This window comes from Syzygium oleosum, unplaced genomic scaffold, assembly GCF_021117445.2.
Source record: "Syzygium oleosum isolate NSW1041296 unplaced genomic scaffold, Sole_v2.1 Sole_v2.10, whole genome shotgun sequence".
Taxonomy (NCBI): Eukaryota; Viridiplantae; Streptophyta; class Magnoliopsida; order Myrtales; family Myrtaceae; genus Syzygium; species Syzygium oleosum.
The window spans coordinates 5241853-5261721 of NW_026607494.1; the positions used below are offsets into that span (position 1 = coordinate 5241853).

The 19869-nt window shown below is 47.0% G+C and overlaps 4 protein-coding genes across 10 annotated transcripts; 3 read left to right on the top strand and 1 right to left on the bottom strand.

The window, feature by feature from the left end:
- The first annotated feature begins 4317 nt into the window (after positions 1-4317).
- On the top strand, positions 4318-7713 carry LOC115683387 (FT-interacting protein 3). Its single transcript, XM_056315569.1, has one exon. The coding sequence runs from the start codon at positions 4611-4613 to the stop codon at positions 7569-7571; it is 2961 nt and encodes a 986-aa protein (XP_056171544.1). The 5' UTR covers positions 4318-4610; the 3' UTR covers positions 7572-7713.
- A 2737-nt stretch (positions 7714-10450) lies between these two features.
- On the top strand, positions 10451-12820 carry LOC115683318 (protein PNS1). Of its 4 annotated transcripts, none has more exons than XM_030607800.2 (4): positions 10451-10531; positions 10953-11008; positions 11214-12392; positions 12488-12820. In XM_030607800.2, exons 2-4 carry the CDS (start codon positions 11006-11008, stop codon positions 12620-12622), a joined length of 1317 nt encoding a protein of 438 aa, XP_030463660.2. In that variant the 5' UTR covers positions 10451-10531; positions 10953-11005; the 3' UTR covers positions 12623-12820. The 4 variants fall into 4 exon arrangements, with proteins under 4 accessions (XP_030463660.2, XP_056171418.1, XP_030463659.2 ...); XM_056315443.1 differs by having other exon boundaries at positions 10458-10531; positions 11202-12392; XM_030607799.2 differs by lacking the exon at positions 10451-10531 and adding an exon at positions 10632-10768 and having other exon boundaries at positions 11202-12392.
- An 83-nt stretch (positions 12821-12903) lies between these two features.
- Positions 12904-17241, bottom strand: LOC115683319 (protein PHOTOSYSTEM I ASSEMBLY 2, chloroplastic). Its single transcript, XM_030607804.2, has 3 exons — positions 16947-17241; positions 15497-15758; positions 12904-13069 (listed from the first exon to the last, which is right to left on the bottom strand). Exons 1-3 carry the CDS (start codon positions 17139-17141, stop codon positions 13002-13004), a joined length of 525 nt encoding a protein of 174 aa, XP_030463664.2. The 5' UTR covers positions 17142-17241; the 3' UTR covers positions 12904-13001.
- Positions 17242-18364: 1123 nt separating this feature from the next.
- Positions 18365-19809, top strand: LOC115683320 (uncharacterized). Of its 4 annotated transcripts, none has more exons than XM_056315251.1 (4): positions 18365-18532; positions 18804-19071; positions 19168-19220; positions 19590-19809. In XM_056315251.1, the coding sequence occupies exons 1-4, from the start codon at positions 18473-18475 to the stop codon at positions 19758-19760; spliced, it is 552 nt and encodes a 183-aa protein (XP_056171226.1). In that variant the 5' UTR covers positions 18365-18472; the 3' UTR covers positions 19761-19809. The 4 variants fall into 4 exon arrangements, with proteins under 4 accessions (XP_056171226.1, XP_030463666.2, XP_056171225.1 ...); XM_030607806.2 differs by having other exon boundaries at positions 18804-19038; XM_056315250.1 differs by having other exon boundaries at positions 18375-18532; positions 18801-19071.
- The last annotated feature ends 60 nt before the right edge of the window (positions 19810-19869 follow it).

Sequence of the window (19869 nt, forward strand, 5' to 3'; positions counted from 1 at the left end):
TTTGCCATCGCTTGAAAACTCAACAGAGTATTCGTCTGAAGGGACAGAGGGAACATTCGATTCTTTGTCATCTGCGCCGTCGTGATCAATTTATTGTTTACACCTCTGATAGTGCAAACTCCATTTTCAATGTTAACTTTATGACCTTTTTTGGAAAGTTGCCCAACACTAAGCAAATTCTAGAAAAGTCCTGGCACAAAGTAAACGTCTGCAATAGTAACATTAGTACCATTTTTTGATTTGATATCAATGTTACCTTTGCCCACAACGGGAATTTTTTATTTACTCCCGAAGTTGACTTCACCACGAACTGTCTCGTCTAGCTGCGAGAATACCTCCTTTCGGCCACACATGTGATTACTGCACCCGGTATTGAGATACTAGATATTTGTGTCCATGGTACTCGAGTCATCCGTTTTGCATGCTAACACCACGTTTTCATTAGCATCGACAACATGTACACGTTCTGGCTTCTCGTGCCCCATGTTTGCTCGGCATTCGGATTTGTAATGTCCGAATCTGATACACTTAAAACACTTGACTTTTGCTTTGTCACGTGTTTTATATCTTCCAATGGAATTCAAATTTCCACCTCTACCTCGAGCACCTCCACGACCTCGGGCACTATGATGGACTCCTCTATTTGAGTGAGCGACCCGACTTTGCAATGCTTGCTCGGGATTCGAGCCGATGGACTTATGATTCATTCTTTGCTCATGCGAGCATAATGAACCCATCAACCTCTCCAACGTCATGGTTGATATATCTTGGCCTTCTTCGATCGCCGCAACAACATAGTCAAATCTCCCAGTCAATGACCTTAAGATTTTTGCTACAACTCGAATATCTTGGAGTTCTTCACCATTAACCTTCAGTTGGTTAACGATGGTTTGCACATGATCAAAGTACGACGAGATAGATTCAGAGTCATTCATGCGTGAAGACTCGAAATCTCCTCGAAGTGTTTGGAGCCGCACCTGCCTGACTCGATCACTGCCTTTGTAGGATTTTTGCAAAATATCCCACGCCTCTTTCGCGGTCTCCGCACTCGATATTTTTTCAAATATCGTTTCATCCATGGCTTGAAATATCGCATATAATGCTTTCTGATATTTCTTCCGAAACTCCACCAAAGAGTCTTTCTCCTGCTTTCTTAAAGGCTCGAATGCTTCAGCATCGGCTACTTCGGTGTAGCCATTCTCCATCAAGTTCCACAAATCTTGGGATTTGAAAAGAACCTTCATCTGAACAGACCAATTATTGAAATTCCTTCCGTTCAACTTTGGAAGTTGTAATTGAATGGAACTGGTGGATGCCATTGCTAGCTCTGACACCAATTGCTGGAACCAAAAAGGATATAGAGAAACTTTGAAGATTTTAGTGAAGAGCACACAAATACACAAACGAGAGAGAATAATATTCAAAATGCCTTTTTGCGTAGGCTTTACACAGAGAAGATACAAGCTTAGCTCTACAAGCTTTTTCTCTCAACTCTCTCTTATTTCTAAGGCTTTCTACATGTTAACACAAATGGAGGGGGACATGCCTATTTATACTACTCCTAAGGCGGTGATGTTTTCGTCTTTATTAAGCAAATTTCACTTGTCAACTTGAAGACCAAGTTTTGAATCATCTTGCGACAGAAGATCGTAGATCAACTTGCTCCTCAAGGAAAGTTACAAAAAACCAAAAACAATTTTAATATTTCTAACAAAAATGTCGTCGTCCGAGGGTAAAGGGGGGTACACTTCGTGGATTGAACTTAAAAACATCATGGGCCGACGCGACGCCATGAAAGGAAGACGACTTTTGGGCCTGAACTTAGAGCGTCCAAACCCATCAATACAAACCAAAACTATGCTGCGCATGTCTTTGGATTGGTCAACTTTCATGGCAGCAGAAATTAGAGGATTCGTGTTTTATTGTAATTGATTCTTGTAATCTTATTTAATTTTGCTGGAGGGGCGCGATGGATGTGGTTAGTTAACTTATCAGCTAACATTGGGAAAGTTATCCAAAAAATTCTAAATCTATCGTACGGCCCGTCAATTCAGTCCTAAACTTTTCAATTTGGCCAATACAGTCATAAACCTCTCAATGATTTTCCAACTAAGTTCATCCGGTCAATTTATTCAGGAAATCGCTAACGTGGTAATTCAATCAGTGCTGGCCATCCTACGTGACGCGGCCAGCCATCTTCCGGAACTCTAAGAGATCCTTGTCTTCCAACTTTGCCCTTGCTAAATTATCTAAATTCCAGATTTTCCCTCATCATATTCACTGTGTGGGCTCGCATGACATCACTGGCGAGGTTGGTGGTTAGATCTGGAGTTGGTGAGTCTTGCTTGAGGTCGTGCGACCTCCAGTGCCTGAGTCATGGCCCTTGGGCACGGCTAAGGTGGGGTTTCCTTGCTTTTAATTTATATTTACTCTTTTTATACTAAATGCAATGGTGCTTACCCAAACACTATATGCATTTCGTCATAACCATTTAGCTTAAAGTCCTTTGCTTTTACGTAAAAATCCATTTCCCCAAAACTCTCCCAAACGCATCCTCTATGTGCCCACCTCTTCTACATTTAAAGACAATTAGGATTGATGCGTGGGATTGGACGAACGCCGTAACTGCATAAGCTAAGCACATATTGACAAAACCCAATTCTCATGTCATATTAAAACGTCCAACCAAAAAGTTTAAATTGATAAGTGAAGAGATGACGTATACATAAAGAGCATATAAATTCCGTAAACAAGTTATGCGAATTTTTTAACACACTTACGAGAGAATCAGGACAAGCAACCGAACCCCGTGCGAACGGGCAGCTACACCATGGTACTATTCTCCACGTGCGAAACCCGAACGGGGGAGTACAAGAACCAAGAGCCCGTCGGTACTTACGCATTTTGGTAAGTGCGAAGAGCCGTACGTGGGCATTAAAATACTAGTAATGGTCGCCTTTGCTGATGCAGCATGTTGCAGTGCTCGTGCCTGCCTGCCTGCCCGTCTGCTCCACTTTCCCTGCGATCTGTTTTTACCTTTGCGCAGCAGCTGAGATCACGATTGTCGGGATGCGTAGTTTTGTGGAGAAGCACCCAGGACCGACGAAAAGCAACGTTCATATTCGCAGAGAAGACAGACCGCACCAGCTCCCCCCCCTGCAGATCTGCTGCAGCAGCTGGGCTCTTTCCCCCCCCCAAAAAAAAGGGGTTAAAAAGCGCAAGAGGCCAAGTGAACAGAAACCCACGAAGGGAAGGGAAGAGAGCATCTCGATCTGCATTCTCTTTCCATGATCCGCGCCGGGTTTGGTGCAGATTTGCCCTTCTCGATCCACTTAATGGCAAATTACCAATCTAATTTGATGGATCCAGTCAAGTCGCATGAAGGGAGACTAATGGCTAATGATAATCATATCATTCTGTTTTCGTATTTCTCTATTTTTCTGTTCCTGATAATAGATTTGAAATAGAAATCCATTTGGCAACGCAACCATCATTTTATTATTTCCGGAACAAATTTTTAGCTTGGAAATAGGTTTGGAATAGAAATGGAAAGCAGATTTTTTAAAATTTTTTTTATTCTATAACAGAAAAGAAATAACAACTATTGTTATTGCTAGCCTTTCCCACCGGCCGACGCGAACAGAAATTTAAGAATAACCCATCAAATAAATTTCTATTCCGAAAATAAAAATTTGGCGTTGTTATCAAACACTATTTTTTGCTCAATAACTTGTCCGAGAAATTGAAATAGAAAAATCTATTTTTGACTAGAAATTGGGTTGGGGGAAAGAATGGTTTTCATTCGTACCCTAAGTGTGCCTAATCCCGGTTCCCGATATACCTCGTTACGCTTGAGATAGATCACCCAATTGGAATACCGATCCGATCCGACCCGCCCCGCCCTGCCCCGATCAAAGTCGTAATGTCAAATCACGAGTGAAGGTTCATGATCAAATAATGATATTCCTTTTCTCTTTTTCTTTTTTCCTTCTTTGGGCTTTTTACTAACGGTAACGGTCCACCTGTACACCCAAATCACAAAAAGTGAAAAAGGAAAAGGAGGGAAGCGTACCTCCCCTCCCGGATTCACGCAATTCATGTCCACTTTGAAGGAAACGAACACCTCCCACGAGCCCCGCGTGACCACCGTGACCGTCATTTACTACTCCAACCAAACTTCAGCCGCTGATGGCATTTCCGTAAAATCCGGCAACAACGATGGCTTTAATTCGGGCCGGAAGCCCTCTTCCCTTTGGTCCGGAACCGAAGATTCTCTCCGGCGAAGAAATCCACGGTCGGCACCGGGCGCGCTGCTCCAGCTCGGCTCGGCTCAAGCCCACCAACCAGCGACCATTCCCGATCAGTCGCCAGGAATCGAGAAAATCTCGCCACGTCGGCACCCTTCTCCCCGCTGACGTGTCACGCTCCTCTCTCTCCCCCCGGCCTTCGCCTTTTAACCCCCGCTCCGGTCCCTCTCGCTCTTCACTCAAATCACTCTACCACAACAGTCAAAAAGTCAAAGATCAACCAAGAAATCTCTCTCTCTCTCTACACAAACTAGAAACAGTTCCGGCCAAAGCCAAAATCCCTGTACAGCCTCCGGTCGGGAAATGGCCGAGCCGTGCGCCCGGAAGCTCGTCGTGGAGGTCTGCCACGCCAAGAACTTGATGCCCAAGGACGGCCAGGGCACGGCGAGCGCCTACGCCATCGTCGACTTCGACGGCCAGCGGCGGCGGACCAAGACCAGGTTCCGGGACCTGAACCCGGAGTGGGACGAGCGGATGGAGTTCCCCGTCCACGACGCGGAGTCCATGCCCACGGAGATCCTGGAGATCAACCTCTACAACGACAAGAAGACCGGCAAGCGCAACACCTTCCTGGGCAAGGTGAAGATCGCCGGGAGCGCCTTCGTCCAGTCCGGGTCGGAGGCGCTCGTCTACCATCCGCTGGAGAAGAGGAGCGTCTTCTCCCAGATCAAGGGCGAGCTTGGGCTGAAGGTCTTCTACGTCGACGAGGCTCCGCCCCCGGCGGAGGCCGAGGAGAAGGCGGCGGAGCCGGAGAAGCCTGCGGAGGAGGCTCCGAAGCCGGAGGAGAAGGAGGACAAGGGCGAAGCGGAGAAGAAGGAAGAGGAGAAGCCTAAGGAGGCGGAGAAAAAGGAGGAGGAGAAGCCGGCGGAGGCGGCGCCGGAGAAACCGAAGGCGGAGGAAGCTCCGGCGGCGGCAGTAGAGAATCCGCCGATCGCGCACTCGGAGAAGCCGAAGCAGCTGCAGGAGAGGCCAGAGAGCGGGAAAGTGGCCGTCAACGACCTCGAGCTTCGATCTCTGTCGGGCGATCGGAGCCGCCGGAGCGCGTACGATCTGGTCGACAGCATGCCCTTCCTCTACGTGCGCGTGGTCAAATCCAAGCGCGGGGACGCCGACTCGAAATCGCCGGCGTACGCCAAGCTCGTGATCGGCACCCACGCCGTGAAGACGAAGAGCCAGAGCGACAACAGGGAATGGGATCAGGTCTTCGCATTCGACAAGGAAGGACTGAACTCGACGCATTTGGAGGTCTCCGTGTGGATCGAAGAGAAGAAGGAAGGCGATCAGGCGGTCGAGAGCTGCCTGGGGACGGTGTCGTTCGACCTGCAGGAGGTGCCGAAGCGAGTGCCGCCGGACAGCCCGCTGGCTCCGCAGTGGTACACCCTCGAGTCGGAGAAGTCGCCGCCGGCGCCGGTGAATGACGTCATGCTCGCCGCGTGGTTCGGGACGCAGGCGGACGAGGCCTTCCCGGAGGCGTGGCAGTCGGATTCCGGCGGGCTGATCCCCGAGACCCGAGCCAAAGTGTACCTGGCTCCCAAGCTGTGGTACCTCAGGCTAACGGTTATCCAGACCCAGGACCTGCAGCTAGGTTCGGGGCCCGAGCCTAAGGCCAAGACTCCGGAGCTCTACGTGAAGGGTCAGCTCGGCGCGCAGTTGTTCAAGACGAGCCGGACCTCGGCCGGCTCGCTGTCGTCCGGCTCGTCCAATCCGACGTGGAACGAGGACCTCGTGTTCGTCGCCGCCGAGCCGTTCGAGCCGTTCCTAGTGATCACGGTGGAGGACGTCACGAACGGCCGGGCCGTGGGCCAGGCCAAGGTACACGTGCCGAGCGTCGAGAGGCGGACGGACGACTGCACGGAGCCGAAGTCGAGGTGGTTCAACCTAGCCGGGGACGAGAGCAAGCCGTACACGGGGAGGATCCACGTGAGGGTGTGCCTGGAAGGCGGGTATCACGTGCTCGACGAGGCGTCACACGTGACCAGCGACGTGCGAGCCTCGGCGAAGCAGCTGGCGAGATCGCCGATCGGCTTGCTCGAGGTGGGCATCCGGGGAGCGACCAACTTGCTGCCGGTGAAGACCAAGGACGGAACCCGCGGGACCACGGACGCCTACGCGGTGGCCAAGTACGGGCCCAAGTGGGTCCGGACCCGGACCATCCTCGACCGGTTTAACCCGCGGTGGAACGAGCAATACACGTGGGACGTGTACGATCCGTGCACGGTGCTCACCATCGGCGTCTTCGACAACGGGAGGTACAAGCGCGACGATGCGGGCAAACCCGGGAAAGATTTGAGGATCGGAAAGATACGCGTGCGGCTATCGACGCTCGACACGAACCGCATTTACATGAACACGTACTCGCTGCCCGTGTTGCTTCCCGGCGGAGCCAAGAAGATGGGAGAGATCGAGATCGCCGTACGATTCTCGTGCTTGTCGTGGCTCAGCTTGATCCAAGCCTACACGACGCCGATGCTCCCGAGGATGCACTACGTGCGCCCGCTGGGCCAGGCGCAGCAAGACGTGCTCCGGCACACGGCGATGCGGCTCGTGACGGCCCGGCTGGCCCGGTCGGAGCCGCCGCTCGGCCAGGAGGTGGTCCAGTACGTGCTGGACTCGGACACGCACGTGTGGAGCATGAGGCGGAGCAAGGCCAACTGGTTCCGGGTCGTGGGCTGCCTGTCCCGCGTGGCGATGCTCGGCCGGTGGCTCGACGGGATCCGGACGTGGTCCCACCCGCCCACCACCGTGCTCGTGCACGTGCTGCTCGCCGCCGTCGTGCTGTGCCCCCACCTCGTGCTCCCCACCGTGTTCATGTACGCCTTCCTGGTCCTGATCCTGCGGTTCCGGTACCGCCACCGGGGGGCGAGCAGCATGGACCCGCGGCTCTCCCACGTGGACGTGGTGGGGGCGGACGAGGTGGACGAGGAGTTCGACGGGTTCCCAACGACGCGGCCCTCAGACGTGGTGCGCGTCCGGTACGACCGGCTGCGGGCGCTGGCGGGACGGGCGCAGAGCCTGCTGGGGGACGTGGCCGCGCAGGGGGAGAGGCTGGAGGCGCTGTTCGGGTGGCGAGACCCGCGGGCGACGGGGCTGTTCGTGGGGTTCTGCCTGGTGGCGTCGCTGGGGTTCTACGTGGTGCCGTTCAAGGTGTTCCTGCTGGGGTCGGGGTTCTACTACCTGCGGCACCCCAGGTTCCGGGGGGACATGCCGTCGGTGCCGCTCAACTTCTTCCGGCGGCTCCCGTCGCTCTCCGACCAGATGCTGTAGTAGTCGTCGGACGAGAGCTGCCCGGGACACGGGCACGGACACGCGTTCGCTTTTGGGGGTTAATTTTTACTTGGAATTATTATTATTTTTTTTTCCGGGAAACGACTCGAATTATTTAATTATTTGACATTCTTTTCGCCCTCTTTTTTTACGGGTTCGAAACTTCAAATCGGAGGGGTCGAATAATAACGAGGAAAACTCGTAGTTTGGGCGGCGAGAAAAGTCGCTTTTTTGGGTCGGCTCCGGGAAAGGGGCCCAGAACTGGGGGCAATGTGACCGTTGTGCTGTACGTGTGGGACAAGCATCGGGCTTGCGCCATTGATTGATACCCTAAAAAAAATATATATATATATATATATATATATATATATTTATTATTATTATTTTTGTAGAAACATGGATTATTTATTATTATATTTGTAGCTTTTCATGCGTTGGTGACCGTTGCAGGGGGGCGAGCCTTTACCAAGCTCCTCCGCCACACGTTCTTCCTTCTTTCGGAAGGGCCAATTTGAGATTTTGAATTGGGTCTCTCTCTCTCGTTCATCATCAAAGTCATCTTGCCGACCCAATTGGCCAACGAAGTCACGAAAGAAAGAAGAGAAAAAAAGGGGAGGCGAATCGGGCGTTGACCTTTGACTTTATGTCGTTCCAAGGTGGCGTCGCCATCCGCAAATGGGGGGACACGAGCAAGCTAGCTTGGGCTAATCTATCTCTCTCTTGCTTGCAAGTTGCTGCTAACTTACAAAGTGTGTATATGCATGAGTCGGATGCTGTGATAACGACTAAAGAAACTACCCGCATCATCGACCCTGTCGCGTAACGCGATTCATTTTACCAACAGAGGATGCTGACTGACCCATCAACACAAATCCAATCCTTGAGCTGCGGAGATCGCCCCGCGGGGAGCTGATTACGTGAACGTGGGATTACGACCATTTGAATTCTCGTGGTTTTGGCCTCCGTCGAATCTTTTACCGCGCGGAATACGGGGACGAAGTTTCTTCTCTGCGATCGATGATTTGGCAGGCATGAGCCGTTTTTCGGTTTGCTCTGCCGATGTTCGTCGAAAAAGCGTTGAGAATGCGTGCATGAGCTTCTCGTGACTCTTATAGTATGCATGACTAGAGGTGAGCATGGTTACCCTGGAACATGAGAATCGGATCGGTGGAACTTGTCCGGTTCCAGGTTTCAAGGTATTGGGTAGATTTCAGATTTCAAAAATTGGGGAACTTATTTTGACGAATAGGTTTTAGGTTCTACGTAGATGGAATTTGAAACCTATTTAACTGTATTTTTCTTTGTCAATATCTTTACGTGATCATATGATATTCCATGGCATCTGATAATGGATATATAATTCAGAACTATTAGTCTGAGCTTCCATTTTATGACTAAGATTTTTACTCTGTTAATGTTTCAAATTTTTTTGTGTCTAAATATAAGTTATTTTTAGTGGATTGTAGTAGTAATTGATTATCATAAAACGTGATGATTCATTACAATCGTTCAAGGGTAAACCTTGGAACCGACCTGGAACCTGGAACATGGTAGGTTTCGGGTTCCAAAAAATTATGAACCTATTTCAATGGATAGGTTTCGGGTTTCAAGTAAATTTGGAATTGCTCATTACCCCTATGCATGACGAAGTGAGCTTCTGACCAAAAGAGAGATTGACCGAGAGCGACTGAAATTAAGAGGAGGCAACGAACGACAAAGCCACGAGCAGATTCGGCATCGGCGGTGCGGCCAAGGGCCTCCCTCGTCTGAATAGCGGCGAGGCCCATGACTAATGCCATCATGACAAGGAAAGGTCATGGGATTCGTGAGGAAGAAGAGTTCGTTACGCATGACCCTTTTTCCCCTTTCCTCGCTTGTTTTTTCCTCGTAAGGAATAAATATGTTCTACCTAATTTGGCCGTCTCTTTTTAGTTTGAGATACACCGCGGGGGGCGGGCAGCGTTCACGCGGCGGTGCACGACGGGATTTGCCGGGTCCTTTACACGTTCGGTGCGCGATCGCAACGGCTCAAAGAGAGTTCGCGTCTTCGACAAAAACGCGTACCCAATTTACTTCTCGAGGGGTTGTTCTCGAAAGAGCGATCGTTGATACTCGAGCAGTCGGTCCGCGAAAACGTACGTATCGAAGATTACCGTGCCATTTCCGACGCCGACCCTTTAAAGCAATAGGCGGAGCCGCCCCGTCATCGCGCGAAGGATTGGGAACCCGAAGCGTGCTACCGTCAAGAATCCGAAATAAGGCGAAGTTGCCCCGATTCGTATACGGGAAAGAAAAAGGGACGGATCGATTCGAGCGGTCATTTTCCTTCACGGGCGATCAAGAGGGAAACCAGGAGGAAATCTACAACGAAAGACAGATACATCAAGGTATCTACAAATGAAAGGTCTGCTGATGCACATCAGGTTTCATCTGATGTCACTTTCGCTCCTTTTTCGGAATATACCCACTGATCATCTTTCACACATTCTTCTGGTCCGTCTGTTGACCTACGTCCCACACGCTTCTCGGCATGTACCTACTGTCATATCCGTGGTCCATGTTCAGTTTTTACTTAGTCGGAATTTAATCATTAGAATCACGTAACTTGGACACATTGGACCCCAGAAAAAGAACTCGGGAAAAAAAAAAAAAAAACAGAAGAAGATAAAGGAAAGAAAACATTGAAAGGGAGAATTACGTAGGGATCGTTGTACTTCTATACGCTTCCCCCTCCCCCCGCGATAACAGAAAGCAAAAACCCGCATACCAGTCCCAACCACACGCGCACGCTTCTCCCCCAATCTCAAAAGGGAAACTTCGAACTGCTCCTCGAGCGCTCGCTGTTCGCGCAAATATCGCCAGAGCATCGGGGAGGGAGGGAAACGAGGCCTTTCGTCCCAAGCAAAGCCCCGAGCCGATCCCGCCCCGTCGTCCTAGAGACCCACCAAGAACCTTCACAGGCACGTCACGCCCTTCTTCATCTTCATCATCATCTTCTTCTTCTTCTTCTTCTTCTTCTTTTTCTTGTTCTTCATCTGTGATGGTGTTAGCTGGGGTCCTGGAAGGAATGGGGAATGGGGAATGAGGAGGACTGTCGTCATGATTGAAGACTGGGTCTGATGGGTTGCCATCTTGACTTGCTGTTGGGGGGGAAGTCGTCCCCTTTGAACAGTGATCTGATCTCCGTATAGGAGAAGGTGACTTCTTTTGGGTCAATGTGGTTTTGGTGAACCGTAGACGCCAAGATGCTAAAACAGCAGCCTGTTCATCGATTTTTTTAAGGCGTAGATTAGTTGACACTCCGAGATAAGCGTCACATGGCCCATCATCAAGTGCGCTCGTTTACCAAAATTCTTCCTTTTGTGTTTTTCTTGGTTGCAGAAGAAGGCCAAGAATTCAAGAAGCTTGGTCTTTCAATTTGACACTCAATCCTCATGGTACCCTCTCTCTCTCTCTCTCTCTCCATCCCCATCAGGTCTTGTTGAGTTCTGAAGCTCCCATTGGCTGTTCATGACTTGTGCATCATCTGGGCTTTTTCTTGTTTTCCGTTGTCTTTATTGCTCTCTCTCTCTCCTCTGTGAACAACACGAGGTTGACCTTATAATTGTATGAGCAACTGATTAGGGCCAGGTACGATTGCAGGCACAACCAACAGCGCCCCCGCAGCCGCAGCCGCATCCGCAGCCGCTGGGAACGCAGAACCAAGCCGCAGCGGCGGCCTCGCCACTCGTCCGGCGGCTCTTTGAGATTCTCTTCTACGCTCAGCTGATTCTTGTGGTGATCTTGACCATAGTGCTCACGGTCCGCGGCCTCCTCTCGGCCAAGAGCCACAACTTCCACCCGGTGAATTGGTACCCTCCGCTCCTCACTGCCGTGGCATGTGCCGGGATCGCTGGTTTCTCATGGCACTTGTACATCGTGAAAAACCCCGCAAGAGCCGTGAAGGCAGCATTTTGGCTGAGTCCCTTGTTGACTTGTGCATTCGGCGTGTTGCTTGTGACGATCGAGTCCTCGGTGGGTTTGGCCTTCGGAATAGTCGCGATTATTTCTGGGCTGATACAGTCATTGTACGGATGCTGGGTTAACCATCGGTTTGAATATGCCGGCCGGATTCTATGGGTATCCACAGTTTTCCCACCGACTCACACTACCGTTTTGGTCGGGCTTTCCATCGTAGTCTCCGTCGCTTACTCGGGCTTCCTGGTGTGCGGGATTGGAGGAGCGACCGCCACCGCGACCACCTGGGACGTCGTCTTCATCTTCATCATCTTGCTCCACTTTACATGGACCATGCATGTCATCAAGAACTTGTTGCAAGCGACGATAGCCCGTGTCAAGTACATGAACTTTGGTTATGGGGCAAATGTGGACACTCGCGAGGCTTCCCAAGACACGATGAAATACCTGATCGGGAGCGTCTCTATGGGTTCCGCCATGGTCCCGATCATTGGCACGGTCCGAGGCTCTGCACGTGCACTCAGCTCTATCGGAGGAGGGTCAGATGAATTCTTGTTCTCGTGCACTGATTGCTACTCCGGCATCGCTTTGACGCTGATTACATGCGGGAACAGATGGGGATTTGTACATGTCGGAGCCCTCAACAAAGGGTTTGTGCAAGCATCGAGGGATGCTTGGGAGACTTTCAATAGGGCCGGATTACAACCCTTGATCGACTCTGATCTGACCGGGGTGTTTTGCTTCTTCTGTGGTCTAACCGGTGGAGCAATATCTGCCCTAGCGGGCGGTACCTGGGCACTAGCAGTTCAAAAGGGTTATGCTACAGAGGTGTCCCTGTATGCTTTCTTGATTGGCTATTTCATGGTAAGGTTAAGCTAACTAATTTCAACTCTAGTTCTTAGCTTTGTCGATACTTGGAAATGGTTATCTAAGTTTCTAACTTAGTTTGTGCGTTTCAGAGTCGAATATCAGTGGCATGGGCACAAGCATCTGTTTCAGCATACTATGTTGCTTATGCGGAGAACCCAAACAACGATCGGTTCGACTCGACCATCCCATCTCGTCTCGAAGCAATGCGGAGATATGGGCATTAGAGCACACTACTTTGAAGCGAACTGCTGTTTCATAGAGAGCTCGACATTCTCGTTGGGTCAGTAAAGAGTCTGTACAGCAAAACAATTCACAGAGAACCATACTGATGTTTCTTTAGTTTTTCTTTTCGGGACATCTTCTTTTATTCTTACCATTGCATATACAAAAGCTTCAGCGATACAATCACATCTGTTCTTTAATTACCGCTCAACAAATTCACCATGATTGAATTGCTAACTCTGTTCCTTAGTCAATCACCGTGCACCAATTTCATGAAGCAAAGTTACGAAAAAATATGTCCATGAATTTTGCTATTTCATAATGAAAGTCACAATGGACAAGATTTGGCAGAAGAGCCACAGGAGAAACAAACCATGAAACTCAATTAGCTCCAAGATGACCTCGACCGCCACATTCCGGGCACATCATATTGCCAGTTCCACCACAACCTGCATGAGTGGCAACCGATTTGGGAATTAGGACTTATCTCGTGAAATAAGATAAATCACTTAAACAACTGCCCGAGAGATTTTCTTTTAAAAGCATTCCCTGAATCTATAGTCAGAAGGATGATCCGATCACATGTATGTCACGTATACAGATTCCAGAAGATGAGCAAGTTCTAGGACATACAATGGATTTCATCATATGGAAGAATGCCTTGAGCAAATTCTAGGACATACAGTTGATTTGATCATATGGAAAGATGTCTTTAACAAAACCCTGAGGGAACTAGACAAGAAGAGAGTAATGACGTGACTGAACATCATCTCATATAATGCCTTCCATAGACGGCATTCTCCAATGAGGAAACACAACTCAACCAGGACTCCAATGCCATCGAGTGGCCATTTCACAATGACCAAAGGCATCACCAACCTACAGCCTTAGCTTCATTTTGAGAAATTGATGTAATTAATGATTAAGATTAATGCCTGATAAATTTCCTTTCTTTATCTTTCTTTTCAGCGAGTCTTTTTCTCTTTTGGGGCTCCTTTTGCTTTTGGCCTTCTTTCTTTCTTCTTTTAGCTTAAATGTTTGGACTTTTTGCTTGATTGACTCTATTTCATCATTGGTGTGATGTTTTAATTCGGAATGAAAAACTCCCAATGATTGTGTATGCTTTCAACATGAATGAACTTTTTTTGATTACGCGTTCAAAGGAGAGGTGAATAAGGGAAATATCATGCAATTCACATTTGACAGGCAAAATGTGATCCTCCTTGATATGCAGAAGACTAAAAACATAACTACTCAACTCCATGAGACAAAACATTATCTTCACAAACTCAGTTAAACGCATTGATAACATGCCGTAGTGGCGCTCAGGCTAATACCGACATTTAAAATACAAGCTTAAAAAAATGATTAGGCTACTTCCAAAATATTGGAAATCTTAAGACAGCAAATTCTCAAATTACTTCAGACTCTGATATTTTGGATGAATTTCTTTACATAATTTGCTCACATATTCATAAGGGAGACGACATAAAAATTCAAAGAAGTTATGTTTCAAACTTTATCTTCAGAATGTACTCCAAGACAAATCACAACAATATCGGTAACTGTTTTGGAAGCCAAATAGTTAAAATGAAGAAGCATCTCTTAAGAAACTCTTCATCGAAACTTTCTTAAAGCAAGAACATGAAAATAGTTGGCAAAATTCATATCAGATATACATAGCCAAGATGAACATCAAGAATATCGATCAACACTATGGAAAGTTATCCTTTGAAATTCCTCCGGTGGTCTGTTTGGACAAGGTTCAGAAAGAAAAGTCAAAGAGAAAAGTGAAAAATTCTTTGAATTTCCCTAATTCTTCTTCTTCTCACAAATTCAAATTCTTCTCATTCCCCCACTTCTCTTCTTTCCCAAAAATAAACATTCAAAGAAAGTAGAGAAGTCCAGGGACGGATCCAGGAGTTGGGATTTGGGGGGCCAATGCAGAGAAGTCCACATGTTTTAGAAAAAGAGAGGTGAAAAAAGGAGAAGACCGTAACAGGTTATATTTAATTAGGAAAGTTCAAAATAATTTGGCAGAAAACGAATTCCAAATAGTGTGTATACAATTAATTTATGAAATGAAAATATATTGGATGGATCCCAATTCAAAATTTTCTATCCCATTAATTCTCTACATTTGTTCCGTCAATGTAAAGAAACATATGTCTCTTCTGCTAAATTGACATAAACAAACATGTACAAGAGTATCTTCTATCTCTTTTAAATCTACCTCAAACAAAGGAAAACTGAACTATATTCCCTCATTAGGGTTAACCGAAATACTGTCATAAAGTTTGTTATAGAAATTGAGTAAATTGTGTTTTTCTTTTAGAGTCTGCAGCCGAAACAGAGAGTGGCTGTGGCTGCAAAATAGAAGAAAAAGAGTCATTGCAAGGATGTAGCATTTAAGAAAGGAGAGTCTTTGAAAAGAAGGAAAAGAAAATGTTCATTCCTTGCAAACTGGTACTTATTTATCTGAAAACTATCAGACCCAGGCATCTTGTTAATGAACAGTACCACCAAAAGTTCCACCCCCCCGAAAAAGAAAAAAAAATCCGTTCCTGGAGAAGCCTAACGAGGCAGTGCACATCGCTATTGATTCCAAAACAAAACCCAGACCAAGCTACAAACAGCGAAGAGCAGAGGACTATAATAGATGAATTTCCTGAGTTGTTCAATGTAAGGATAAGGAAGCTTCTGCTATCAGTATCATCTTTCAATCAAGAAATTCACCCAACAGAATGATATGACACTGAATTAAAGTGGCAACTCCCAAAGAGAGAAAAAAGTTGAAAAGCTAAGTGCTCAGTTGAGTAAATGCATACATGAGTAGTCAGAGGATAAGAAGTGTTGGTAAAACAAAGAAAGTTTACCTAAGCAGCGAACTTTGACTATGATTCCCTGGCTCTCCATTATGGAGTCAACATATAGTCCAGAACCTGAACAAGTGGAGCAGAGGACTGCACCTTTCGCCTGGCAATCATCACATCGAAGATTATCTCCGATTACTTTTTCTTCTAAAGACAAACCAACCGGCTTCTCAATCCTCTCTTCTGGAATAGGCTTATCATAACAGAATAGCGATTCAAGACTGCTTCTTCTTTTATGTGTATCAGCAACAGACCTTGATTCAGCCTGCAAGATGGAGAAGATTTTCTCAAATTATTCATCACCAGAATTGACTTGTTCTTAATCAGCTTTGATTAAATGAATCAATCATTCAATTGCGCATATACCATCTTTACCTTATATGCTCATCAGACCAAGAACTTCAGAAGCAATCAGTCATGATAAATACGCCTACCTATGTCATACTGAAATTATGCCTAGAAAATATTCAGATAGAACTTAAGAGGCTTTTCAATCGACTCCCCACGACTCAAGTAAGGCTTTGTGCCTTTCTCCTATTGTGTGAACTCGGGTACTCGGGTGAACTTATTCTTATGCTTAATGCAGGCTACAGCTAATCATACTGGATACAGCTTCTCAACCATAAAAATCACTCTCTTCCTTGGGTCCCCAGTTCATCAAATATCCTTCCTCAACCTCTTGCTCTAATTACTTTGGCTTCCAATCTTAAATTGATCCTTGCAAATCTCTTGGACATCCCTCTATATCGCCAAATCTTGTTAGTTACATCTCCTCTAAATTTTTCTCACCTTGCAGTTGGCACTTCTTCTTTTTTGTACCTTTGCCTTTTCCCTTTCACGATCTAAAGATAACACTCATAAGCAGCGACTTGCACTAAAATTTCTCATATTAACTCCAAAACTTAATAGAATTTCAACCGATCTCCCAGAATCAAGGAGATATATTTCCCCATCAGAGACATCTCTTCAAAGATATATTCTTAATTCTACTTTCCTCATATAGGAATTTCCACATAAAATAAGAGGACTAGCAAAGTCCAAGATACTAATTGCTTATCTCACTCCTCCCTAATCTAATGCGGCAGGCTCTGTATCACAGCCTCCACAATTCTCCCAGGATGCCCATCTAAATCCCCAACTAAAAATCCTCTCTCTCTCTCTCTCTCTCTCTCTCTCTCTCTCTCTCTCTCTCTCTCTCTGAATATAACTCGGGCCTAAGATACCCAATTCTACCCAGAAAAGCAGGCGTCCACACATATGTGATATCAATAATTACAATGTTTCGGAGTGAATGAATGCATACAGATGCGCACCTGGAAAAGTTTGAACTTTTAACAGAAAATGAAGAAGCTAACGACGAAACTAACATGCCCAACACAACTAATTGAGTAAACGAAGAAAACAAACACATGCCGAATTCATGGGCAAGGAGGAGCGAAGAACGCGAGCTAACCCCCTCGGAAGCAGGTCGAGAAGAAGCAGAACCGTTGGGCACCGGCGCGACCGCACTGACTCGCTTCGTGGGTCGTCCTCTTCCATTGAATTGGAGCCCGTAACAGAGCTTATTGCTCGAATCGATCGATCTGGGCGTAGAAACGGAGGTCAAGCTCGCCGACAAAGACGCCATCTTCGACGTTAGCGCATCCATCGAACACCCAGAAAGAGAAAGAAGCAACTTTTGATTGAATTCGAGCAATTCCGAGTCGAAAACGAGAGAGAGAGAGAGCGCGCGCTTTGGTTCAATCGTTGGTTGCGGTTTTCAGGCAGTCCGGTTGGTGTCGTTGTTTCCGATGAAGAAAAGAGAGAAAAACCCAAAAACAAAATAAGAACAAATAATGCAAGAATTAATGTGTAATTTTGCTTTGACTAATGATGTATGCTGTATTTTCACAAAAAAATTAAAATATATATATAAAGACAATGAAAACTAAAATTAAAAAAAAATAAATAAAAAGAAATTAGGCCGGGTAGGTCGCAATTGTTACGAAAGAGAATTGGAGAAGGCACTGGCCAAAAGAATGAAAACCCATTTTTTTTCATGTTTGGGAGGTAGGACCTAATGAGGGGGCAAGTCCGGAACCGAATCGAGCCTAAAATCCTTACATAGAACTACTCATGATTAAAAATTGAATAATAATAAAAATTTCGATGTGAATTACGAGTCCGAGCAAGCCAAGGTGAGCAAACAAGTCCGATCCCAGGCCCCTTCCCTACTTCGACCAACCAGGTATGGGCAGGATCATCAGATCGCCCCAACCTACAATTTTTGTAATTTTTCACGGAACAAGTTTTTTTTTTTTTTGGTAACTCGGGAACCCCCCGCACGGCCGACAGCCGGAGAGGTAAACCCGGGGTGACGCTGGCGCAAGACCCACCACCACGACGTCACGCTTAAGAATCCCTAACGATAGCGCTAGGATTCGAACTCCTTTCCTTCGTGAGGGGAAGAGAGCCCAAAGCCAACGCAGCCGCTGCGGGCGGTGGTTCCGCGGAACAAATTTTGATACTTTATACTTCCAAAGTTTTTAGTTAAGTCAAAGTGTTGATTATTGTTTTTAAGGGATAAGTCCAAGTTAAGGTCTCTAACTTGTCAAATTCAAAACTTCTTTTGGTGCAATTCAACTCCTCTAACTTGTGCGACTTTTCCAATCAAGTTCAATTTTTTCCGAATCATTCATTTTTCGCGAAACGAACGATCCCTTAAAAAATAATTTTCTTCTCTTTTTCTTTCCCCTTGACAATGGGCCTTGATATTGGGTTTGACCTTTAGGCGGGCCAGAATCTCATCAGCCCAGATCAAAATATATTTGCCCTTTTTTTCTTTTTCCTGTAATCAGCCGTTGACCAGGACTCCTCCGTCCAACTGCCGCTCGAGCCCGTCAAACTTTGCCAATTTTAACCAGCAAAGCAATCTTGAGCTCCATTGTCAACTCTCTCTCTCTTTCTCTCTCTCTCTCTCTCTCAATCTCTCTACCTCTCATGGCGGATGACACCGAGGATGTTTCAGAAGTCGGCCCTCCTCAACAGCTCCCACCTCCTGTAAGCTCTCTTTCCGTCTCGTCTCTTCTGCTCCTTTTGGCAAGCATTTACCTCCTCAAATTACTCGAAACAAATCTGGTCGTGGAAGCTTCCGCGATGCGGTTTTTGGTTGTGTTGTGTGGATGCATCGCGGATTGCTTCCCTGTAACGACAATTCGGAGAAATGGGTTTCCTTCGGCATCGCGTTTCGATTTCTTTCTTTCGAGTGCTGAATTGGGTAATCGTTTTCTGATGCTCGGCGGACCCTTTCGTTGGGGGGATTGGAAAGCAGTTCCTGGAGGTGGCGTGCAGAAGCTCCGGGAAGCGGAGGAGGTTCGCGGCCGGCACGGAGGCCGGGTTCGCCATGCGGGTGATGAACAAGAAGCTGGAGAGCGGGTCTCCGTTTGCTCTGTTCATTGAGGCAGTCAAGGAAGGAGAGGAAGCCGTGACTTTCGGCCCGAAATCGGCTCTCGTGGACTATGGCTCTGGATGGAGGTTGCAGACCGTCTCTGAAGTGGATTATGCTGGTAACTTACATTTACTTGGAGGATCGGAAAACCGTATGATCCGGCGGCTTTCGATGTCGCCGTTCTGTTTACTGTGTCTTCTTTTGTGGATGATTTGCGATTTCGTTTCTGATAGCTCTTCTTGACTAGGCGGGGACGAAGGTGAAGGGTTTCGGCAACACATGGCGCGAGCGCCTTTCCAGGTAAGGGTTGTTGATGTTCAGGATCGATTTGCGAAAATCTGTTTAGAGTAGTGGTCATTGGAGAAATATATGTTCTGGGATCTAAAAAATCCTATGATTTGCTGTTAAAGTGATGTGATTGATCTCGGATGTCCACCAAGTGTCGTTAATCATCTCTCGCCGACCCATTGATCTCTGTTTACGCGAGTTGCGAGTTTTCTGCCATCTCTGTTAGAAGGAAGCAGAAAAAAGTCGATCATTACTTTGACGTGAATACTTAAAATGAGTCTATATTGCTGTTAATCTACGGGTAAAGTGTATCTTACCAGTACCTACTGAGCATTTACAAGCTTACTGATGCAGTCTATCCCGTTTGTGATGCTTTTGCAGAACGCCGACGGTTCCAGCATTGTGAAGGATGGAGGAAAGCCCGTCATCAGTTTGGCGTACCTCGGGAAAATATTAGTCGCATTCATTTTGATATTTGTTCTCGGTGCGATTTTCACTCTGGCTCTTGAGTTTCTTCCCGTGTTAATTTTGTCCATCAACTCAATCATGTAAAGATCCATGATCCGAGTTACATGGAATCAGTGTTCATTGCTTCAGCTTATTTGGATAATGCACAGTTCCTTGTCACAAACATGTATATTCAACGCCGAGGTCGGCACAT

Coding starts and splice junctions, on each gene's coding strand:
- LOC115683318 (XM_056315443.1), top strand. Junction 12,393..12,487: donor TCTTGATTGGCTATTTCATG/GTAAGGTTAAGC, acceptor TGTGCGTTTCAG/AGTCGAATATCAGTGGCATG.
- LOC115683320 (XM_056315250.1), top strand. CDS start 18,473: ATGGCGGATGACACCGAGGATGTTTCAGAAGTCGGCCCTCCTCAACAG. Junction 18,533..18,800: donor CTCAACAGCTCCCACCTCCT/GTAAGCTCTCTT, acceptor GGGATTGGAAAG/CAGTTCCTGGAGGTGGCGTG. Junction 19,221..19,589: donor TGGCGCGAGCGCCTTTCCAG/GTAAGGGTTGTT, acceptor ATGCTTTTGCAG/AACGCCGACGGTTCCAGCAT.
- LOC115683387 (XM_056315569.1), top strand. CDS start 4,611: ATGGCCGAGCCGTGCGCCCGGAAGCTCGTCGTGGAGGTCTGCCACGCC.
- LOC115683319 (XM_030607804.2), bottom strand. CDS start 17,141: ATGGATGCGCTAACGTCGAAGATGGCGTCTTTGTCGGCGAGCTTGACC. Junction 15,759..16,946: donor CTCGACCTGCTTCCGAGGGG/GTTAGCTCGCGT, acceptor TCCATCTTGCAG/GCTGAATCAAGGTCTGTTGC. Junction 13,070..15,496: donor AGTCAAAGTTCGCTGCTTAG/GTAAACTTTCTT, acceptor CCACTCATGCAG/GTTGTGGTGGAACTGGCAAT.